The sequence below is a fragment of the Brienomyrus brachyistius genome, chromosome 4 (assembly GCF_023856365.1).
Source record: "Brienomyrus brachyistius isolate T26 chromosome 4, BBRACH_0.4, whole genome shotgun sequence".
Taxonomy (NCBI): Eukaryota; Metazoa; Chordata; class Actinopteri; order Osteoglossiformes; family Mormyridae; genus Brienomyrus; species Brienomyrus brachyistius.
The window spans coordinates 13,377,390-13,386,947 of NC_064536.1; the positions used below are offsets into that span (position 1 = coordinate 13,377,390).

General features: G+C 45.8%; 1 protein-coding gene across 1 annotated transcript; it reads left to right on the forward strand.

Annotated features, from left to right (window-relative positions):
• The first annotated feature begins 1,632 nt into the window (after positions 1-1,632).
• LOC125740107 (Krueppel-like factor 6) lies at positions 1,633-7,404 on the forward strand. Its single transcript, XM_049010912.1, has 4 exons — positions 1,633-1,984; positions 3,617-4,160; positions 4,948-5,071; positions 5,283-7,404. The coding sequence occupies exons 1-4, from the start codon at positions 1,883-1,885 to the stop codon at positions 5,332-5,334; spliced, it is 822 nt and encodes a 273-aa protein (XP_048866869.1). The 5' UTR covers positions 1,633-1,882; the 3' UTR covers positions 5,335-7,404.
• The last annotated feature ends 2,154 nt before the right edge of the window (positions 7,405-9,558 follow it).

Below are 9,558 nucleotides of genomic sequence, written 5' to 3' on the forward strand. Positions count from 1 at the left end.
TTTTTCTGATATACAGTATTTTTTGCCCATTCAGAGTCAGCACCTTAGTACCTGTATTAGGTTTGATGATAAAACCTAAAATCTTCTTCATTTATTCCCCCAATGTGAATAAGGACGAGCACAAGGAGCTTCCATAACAAATCATTAATATTAACCATACAGAGGCAGTTTCAATCTACTACGGAACACTTCTCTAACACTCATTCCCGCAGCTTCCGCAAAACAAAATATCCATCAATCATTAAAATAATTTTAGAATCACGTCCAGTTCAAATGGATAAATACTGTTTTTCTGCGCCCAGCATTTGTCTTAGATGAATGGCTGTAATTGAACTCTGAACCGGAAAATGAATATTACATTGCTCAGCAGATACTTCATTCCAAAGTAATTCCAATAACTTCTAACTTCACCCATTTATATCTCTGGCCATTGTCTACCGAATTCAGGTTATGTACCCTGCAAAAAAAAGCTGCGTAAAGATACAATTCGCCTCCTGGGAATTAGATTTCTGGGACCGGTAAAGTCCTTCAGTTGCAATGTTGGGGGCAATCAACAGTACAATCAGTAGCCAGTTACCTGCAAACTGACCTAGTGCATCCATCCATTTTCCAAACCGCTTATCCTACTGGGTCGCGGGGGGTCCGGAGCCTATCCCGGAAACAATGGGCACGAGGCAGGGAACAACCCAGGATGGGGGGCCAGCCCATCGCAGGGCACATTCACACACCAGACCTGGTGCATATTAAACCATTTTTATTTCGTCCTCAAATGACATTAAAAATATTGTATTTAAACCCCGTAAAACGCGAAAGGTCAGTAAAAGCAATAAATTTGGGATATATATATATATATATACACACACACGCCATCAATAATTAATGCGTTGATTTAAAGCAATCGTTTGAACGTTTGTCATTGGGATAGACTAATTTGCCTACGTGTTTTTATACACACAGCCATTGATTGCTAATAACACGTCTCGCTCGTCTGCTGATGCCTGTAAACCGGTGACCAGTACGACTGGTTTGCGTCCCAAACGGTCCGGCAATTGGCTGCCCTTGAAACCTGCTACAGTCCGCTACGCTATAAATTTTGGAGCTGTCATCATTAAATACTTTCATACTTGCATATACGAAACAAAATGACATAATTTCTTTAAACTGATGAAAGTCCTCCCTCTTGATCAGCAAATAACCTGACACCAAAGGAGACGAAAGCTTTTCAAAAGGCACACACGCGCCTTTTTCACAGATTTTTGTTCGATATAATATTGCCTTATAGGAAGAAAAAGAGAGCCACACTGTTTGTTTTAATATTGCTTCCAGATAACGCTTAAACCGCAGCGAAACCTTGCGCTTCGCAAAACCCTGACCGCAAAGAGCAGCCAGGCTATGGACACTCTTCAAGAGCGAAGCAGCAGGCGCAGCATTTATATACTCTGCTAAAAATAGAAAAAACAGCTGCCCAATGGGAACGGCGTAGCTTTTAATCAAACTCACCAATCGTCACACTCTTAGAGTCAGAAGACGCCCGGGATTGGTTCTGCGTTATATTGTGGGCAGGCTAGCGACATTTTTGGAGCTGATTGGTCGGCTTCCCCGGACGCGTACGTTGTCAGGAGTGGAGGCCGGTCCGAGGTTTGAATAGGGAAGTTTACAGTGCGTGAGACGGGCAGTCAGTGCGCTGTTTGCAAACTGGCCGAGCTGCGGTCCTTATAGGAGTTTGCGGCACCGCTGGAGACCAACAAATCGACGTCGCTTAAACTCCTATGCAGCTGCATGCACAAGTTCGCCAAGATCAGTGTTACAGTGCTGGAATTACGTCCTACGCATTGTTTTTTTCCTCGCTTAATTAGTTACAGCTGTGTCTGGGATTTAAAAAATGGATGTTATTCCGATGTGCAGCATCTTTCAGGAGCTTCAGATCGTTCATGACACGGGGTACTTTTCTGCTTTGCCTTCCCTTGAAGAGTACTGGCAGCAGGTAATTCCTTTATAATTTAAATAAAATGCAACTTGCACATATGTGAGGCAGCGCCGATTCTGGGCCAGTTTGCCAGCTGTTTCAGGCGGATCGTTTGCGTGATATCTGTTTTTTGTATTGCTTAACTGTACGAGCGACAAAACAGCTCGTCCCCGCCCCCCTGCTCCCTCTCGCACAGTCATATAACTGCTGTAATAGCCGCTGTCACTTGCCAGTCCGCGGATTTTTCCGACGAATATCAATGGTTTTATAAACTCATACATTTAGGCGATCGTTTTATTTGTTACATCGCAATAATTAATCTCACAATAGTTAATTAGCGGATGTAATGTTAGGGCTTCCTGTATTTTATGTCTATTAAAATATTTCCCCGAGATTCAGTATGTGTTTCAACGTCCAAGCAAAAGTTTCTCATTTTTTTCCTGATCATCTGGGAATTGCAAGTCACACTTACTGCGATCGACATATCACTTTAATACAGGCGATTATTATGTATGTGTGCGTGTGTCGTAAGCCCGATACCTAAAAGTCATGACGCAACTATGTTTAAACTTGTTTTGATGTAACAGCGAGCCGCTTCTACGAGAACAGCGCGCTTACATTGCTGCAATGGGCGAAAACTTATAAATACTTTAAAATGCGTTTCGCCCCAAACGTCAAAGTGTATGTGCGTGTTTGTGCGAGGGCGGCCGTAAGAAAGGCAGTCATTTTGCGTGCTTTCTAAACAAACCCGCCTGCTTTTAGATAGTTTGCTGTTATAATCCTGCTATGCTGCATGTCACCTAACGATCTTGAAATGTTCATGGCCGTCTGTTTGCTCGCTTTTTTTTGTATTCAGTGCGTAATTGAAATGGATGCATTTTTCTTCATGCATTGGAGTTCTGGCAAAAGACCAAGTTTCTACCTTGTGACAGATTCAGTCTCGGATACATATTTACATACTGTAATCGCTTATGAACGCGGCACGCGGCCATTACTGTTAAGCGATTGACTGTGGAGGACGTATCTGTCGGGGAAAGAAAAGTAATGTGAATGGCTTATAAAATAAAGTAATTGAAGTAACCAGCCCTTTTAGTGTTTGTTGGGGGGGGGGTGGGCGACATCGAGTTTCACAAAACCCTGGCAGGCGATAGACAGACCGAAGAGGAGATAAAAATAACCATACATGCATAAGGGAATGGTGATGTGTAGCAACAAACCATGGATGGGGCGACTTGCAGTTAAGAGGAAGTTCGCTTACTTCCTTTTAAAGAAAATAAGTTTATGACTCATTGTACGAAAAATGCTTTCGAGCTCTTTTAATGAGATCTAACCCGATCCCTTCCCATGTTTGTCTTAAGTCTTGGGGAATAATGGACATATCTAACGTGCAGACGTTTCCCAGCGCTTCTTAAGGAGCGTATATATGTAAATACCATTAGTGGGCAGGGCAGCCATGTCAAAGAGAAAGCTCTTTATTCGGCCGATTCAACGCATGCGGTTTGCCATGCTTCTGCTGATGTTCTGCATTTCTCAATGACATTTCCCCTAATGGGAAATACAGCAGGTGCTGATTTTTGGAAATGATTATTATAATCTGATGATATATTTAGGCTTAATGGGTGTATGGTTCGTTTTTTTTCTTCTCTTCAGACCCGTTTGGAGCTAGAAAGGTATCTGCAAAGCGAGCCCTACGTGTCCGCAGCAGACATCAAGTTCGAAGGCCAGGAGGACCTCTGGAGCAAGTTCATTCTCGCTTGCGGGGACAAGGGGGGATCCGATCCGAAGGTCCCTGTGGAAAAGGAGGAGGAGTGTCACGACAGCATAGCTCTGGAGACTGGCGGGTTCAACTCGGACGCCAGCAGCGAGGCGTCGGACAGCTCCGAAGAGCTCTCCCCAACTCTCAGCTATGCGCCTAACCCTCTGAGCGACATTCTGGCCGGCACGGAGCACCTGGCCAGCCCACCTCCATCCCCGGAGGAGACCAAGGACCCCGCCGGCCCACGTGTCTGGGGCAGCCTCCCGGCAGAGCTGCACTCCCCGGGAAAGGGTCGTGCGGGGGTGGCAGGCCGTGGTCTCGGTGATGGCGAGACGGCGGCAGACGGGAGGAAGCGAGCACACCGGTGCCACTTCAACGGGTGCCGGAAGGTGTACACCAAGAGCTCGCACCTGAAAGCACACCAGCGCACACACACAGGTGTGTAACAAGGGCCCCGGCGTGAAAGTGCATCCGCCCGCCGGCCCATCGATCGACCCGGTTAAAAAAAGATCTTCCGTAGCTGCTTGGCGAGCCTGCGCTGCATCATCTCAGCGGCCCTACAGCTGAGTCTGATGCCAGGCAGCTTCTGGCCTAGAGCGTAGATGCTTAGCCAGCAGCACTGGAGTCGGAGGGAGGAGGGCAAGAGGGGCTGACCGGGGATCGCTGGCATCCGCGCGTGTCGCAACTGCACAGAGCGATTCCCCCATGGGCCGGAAAAGTCAGCGAGTGGTGTAATCTCCCCGGAATGTGACTTCATGCCTGGGGGGGGCTTGCTTCACAGAGAGGGTGTTCCAGACTGCTTTCTAAGGCATGGTCTGCACCAGTAGAGGATTTTGTTTGTTTTGTGTCATTGTTTTGGGTTTTTTTTTCTTTCTTTTTTTTTGTTAATATGGTTATTTTGAAGGTGTCTGTTTACCACCCTCACATTCCATTCTTCGGTTTCTCTGCATTCCTTAAATAGTTCCCATGGCTGCCATAATCTGGGTCAAAGGAATCTGAGCCCCGGATAAATAATGGTTGCCATTTCACCCACACGGATGGATGCTTGAGATGCGTATCGATTTTCTGGCGATAGCGGCGCGTTGCGACATCCGGCGAGGAATGCCGGCGATGCGGCGCGTGACGTCACGGGGGGCGGGGGAGGGAGACCGGTGTGGTGTCGAGATGTCTCCTTGCTTGAGTAATGGTTTGTTTGTCACCTTGCCCCCCCCCCCGCCCTCCCCAGGTGAGAAGCCGTACAGGTGTTCGTGGGAAGGTTGCCAGTGGCGTTTTGCACGGAGTGATGAGCTCACGCGGCACTTCCGCAAGCACACGGGCGCTAAGCCGTTCAAATGCTGCCATTGTGACAGGTAGATTCGGGTCACGTGACCTTGTTTCATCTCTTCCTGCTGCCAGCTGTTTCCTGTTTTTGATAAATCTTGGGACTTAAACCCGTGATGTTTTGCTCATGAGTTTGTGCTTAAACCCTCTGCCACCCGCTGTCCTCGAATCTGTCACGGTGCTCTGTTGTGACACGGACTCATTCTGGGACTGACTTCTCGCCCCTCTTACCTTTTCCAGGTGTTTCTCCAGGTCTGATCACTTGGCACTTCACATGAAGAGGCACCTGTGATTCAGGCCGCTGGGAGGAGCGGGGGCCGGCAGACCTGCTCCAGACCCGCCTCAAGGTCAAACGCCCCCTAGTGGACAGCCAAAGCATGCCATTTTGCACCATTGCCAGGACCTTTTAGGCGGAAGGAACTCTGAAGTTTGTCCCAATGGTGACAAATGAGGGTGCAGGGGAAGCGTGGACGAACGAATGGACAGAAGAAATCTGTATGCGCGACACCCTGGGGGCACTGTGGGACATGCACGGCGGACCCCCGGACCGTCTCGATGAGCGAGTGTACTGGTGCTTCGCCGGACTGACGCCGGCCACCACTGCGGCAAACGTGCCGCTAGTCTGCGAGCGCGGTGTGACAAGCGCCACCTGGATGGGACTCGCAACAACCCGAGGGGGACCAACAGCCCTCGAGCCAGGGCTGGGCAGGCCGCTTATTCCTGATCAGAGGGACACCGTGGCGCTCGGTCTAGCTACTAAACACGCCCTCTGTTCAGTGGCCTGGCTGACATGCTACAAAGCTCATTCGTAGTCCGACACATAAGCTGTGTACTTAGAGATATAAAACAACTGTAATGTTGTTATAATAGACAGGTGTTGCATGGTTCTCCTCCCCTTTGTAATCAGGACTGCAAATTCCAATAAAGGAGCAGCTAAAAGACAATTGGTTAGAATGTTACAATGTTGTACATAAAGCCTTGTTTTTCTCTTTTTTTTTTTGTTGTAATTATTCTCGTCGTTGTCACTCTTGTGGATGATTTCATTGGGTTGGAAAAAACCACTATTGCTTAGCAACTGATTTACACAAGACATTTTTCCCCTTTTTATGCCTTGTCCCCCCCCCCCCCCCTTATTTTTTAACCTGATAATGCACTGTTGACCCTAATGGTGCCTTATCCAATGCGGCCTTGTCCCGTAGAGTATGACAGATATGGCTGTTTCGGGAGTCGAGAAGGTGATTTAAGACTGTGCCGTATGTCTCTTTGTACGTGTGAGGGCTAAAGGATTGTGTACAGAAGCTATTCCAAATGATGGTTCAGTTGGCTGTGTCGTGCAATGCCATTTACTTTTGGGGGGGAGGTTATATTACATGGGGGGGAAAAAAAATAGCATTTGAGGGTCAACGTTCATCCAAAAAGTAGTCTTGAAACCAGAGGATGGTTAAATAGAGCACTTTGAACAATTTGGTGTTATTGGAGTTACTACTGTGTAGTATGTACTATATGTATAAAAGAAGCTCATTCGCACAGTGTCTGTGTGTGAATGCAGAGTCTATTCTGAGGCACGGGGCGTCTTGCTGACGCACGTTTACGGCGAGCGCGCTGATTACGCGTCAGGGAAACGCCGCTTAGACGTAGGTCCGTCTCCGGCCTGTCTGACGTGTTTAATGCGGCGCAGCCAGTGGGATTTTTCGAAAGATTAAGGGTTAGCTTTCGGGAGTTTTTAATTTAAAATTCTGGAGATACAACTGAAATGGTTAGATGTAAGATAAATAAATAAATAAAAAATTATAAATAACATGTCTGTGTGGATAGTGGATTGTGACCGTGGATGTTGTTTATTAAGGATTATTTTGCTGAGTGGAAGTAAAGTCTCTAAAGTCTCATTAAATTATATCGAGGCTGAACGTTTAAATCTAATTGGTCTTTGAGGAGCAGAAGGAAAAAAAAACAGTCGGAGCTGCGAGCTTAATTTGATATTGTCAGCTGATTCGGCTTAAGTGTGGGGCAGCGTCTAAGAAATTGAATTTCGGATCATTCCTTCAAGGGGAGGTGTGGTTTAAAGGTGAAGTCACCTAGATTTGAACCGAGAAAATAAAAAAAATAAAAAAAAACTTGGGGAAAAGAGCCTTAATGAAGCCACAGGTTTGTTCACGTCCGTTCTGACAAAACACTCCATTACTGATTTTCCTAAATACCCGATGATCTAAATCAAAATTGTCTTTGTAAAAAAAACAAAAAGTTTGTAATTTTTTTTTTTTTTTTGCTTGACGGACTATTATTTGGAATTTTTTTTTTGCAAGATTGTTATATTTCTGTATGAATGTATTTTTTATCGGAATAACAAGAAATGTTCTTATCAGGCCTTCTGTGTTTCCATTTATTTCCCGCCTCGGCATCTCGTGTGGCGTAACGTTGGCAACGGTGTGATCTCTCTCCCTGTAACACCGATCAGATCTCCGTAGATCCGTTCCTTACCTCGGCGGCCCGTAATAGTAACAATATCTCACGTAATATGCAGTTATCATTTTTTCCACTCGTCGCAAACAAAACTTAAGGCGATGATACACCAGGCAACTTTCTGAGCAATGTTGCCGGGCAACGGCCAACCAGGTGAGACGAAGGGTAACTCATCTGCATCTGGAAGATTGCAAAAAGTTGCCCTCTGCCAATCAGAGTTTTTCAAGTAGAATTTCGTTGCCCGGTATCAATGGGAAGGTGTCTAAGTAACATCGGTCAGCAACATCGCTCATCACCCTTACAGATACCTGCATGTGACACCCGTAGTCACTTTATCCAAAATTTCTTCCTATCGCTCACGAGACACTGCCAGAGGGCACATAAAGATTGTTATGAGGAGCACGAGTTAGCTGATCTGTTTGTTGTGTGGCAGGGAAAACGTGAAGGAGGCTAGTTAGCAAACATCTACAGCTTGAGGTGAGCAGAAAAGCATCATGCTAAGCAGACACAACGCAGGTTTGGCCAGAAACAGTCCTGTAAATAAACCATAGTGAGTGTTTCGGTTCAGAGGTCCTGCCATTCTTATTCACAGCTATGACTCTTCCACATTTCAAATACCAACTTAACCATCAGGCATAATGTTTACTGATCACAATGACAGGTTTTGCTCAAGGGAGTTTGGCTTACACAAGAACGTTGAAGGCAGAGCAAGAAATGATTGGGTCAGAGACATTTCCAGTCAGATTATAGAGGTGGTGCTTAGACCCACCTGATCTACAATCTGTTTGGTTATCTCTCTGAGCCAATCACTTTTTGTTCTGCCGATTAGTGGCCCTTTATTGGACAAGTGGTTCTGAAAATTTATGTGCGATCAAAAGAGCAAATGACAGTCTACTTCAGGGGATACAAATAATGTAGTGGTACTTAATGCATTCATTAACTAGTAATTCATTTACTTAATTACTAATACTTAGATAACCAGTAACTAAGTATTAGTCAATCATTAATTAATCGTGACTGTTCATGTGTTTCATGCAGGAACTATATTTGTTTATTAACTAATTAGCTGTTAACTAGAATAGTTCCTGCATGGATCACATGAACCATCATGATGAATTAATGATGAACGATCATGGTATCAATACGTAATTAACACTTAGCTATTGGTTAATTAACGCATTAATTACTCACGTACTACTACATTACTTGTGCCCCCTCAAATAAAGTGTGACTGAAATGTACATAGTGTTACATTTCATAGCTAAAACACCCACAAGTAAATCAACTAACATTTCCATAAAATTAAGTGACGATGGATTCATCTTGGCAGTGGAAAATCATTATATTTCTACAGAAAACATGTAAGTGTCACCCTGCCTGCCTGCCCTTTAATCCACATGGTTAACCTAGAGAGTCCAGCCTGTATTGCTGGGTCAGTGCCTGCTTTATGTATAAATAAAGGTATTTAGGTGTCCTTGTTGTGTCGATGAGCAGGCCAGTCGGCCATGTTTCCGCCACAGAAAATGTATGTTTTTCAGCAAATGACTTTCGCCACACATTATTATCCCCAAACACCTTCATTGTCATGCAGCATGACCCTCTAGCCCTGTCTGTCACGGCAGCTAGATAGTTCAGCTCCAACAGTGAATCTTTCACATTTACACAAACGACAGGAGGGTGTGGCTGCCACATCTCACGCAGGAATCCGACGAAAAATCAGAGCCAAAATTATGAAAGGGGAGAAAACGCACTTTAAATCCATAATCCGTAATTACATTGTGTCGAATTTTGGGCGATTTTCCCGAATCCCGAAAATCATCACATAGGTAGGTAGGTGGGTTCCCGCGATTAAAGGGGCCTGCTTAATTGCTAGCTTGTTCCTCCTGACTATGCAGCGCCGCGGCAGCCAGCAGACAGCAGGAGCCAGCAAACTGCCATGAGGGCCTCCACTCAGCTTCCGGGTAATAAGTTCAAGGAGTGACCCCAGCAGATGTCACCGGTCCCGGCGGAGGGACGAGTCCCCACCAGCCGCTGCCCTTCCTGCATCCGCATGCTG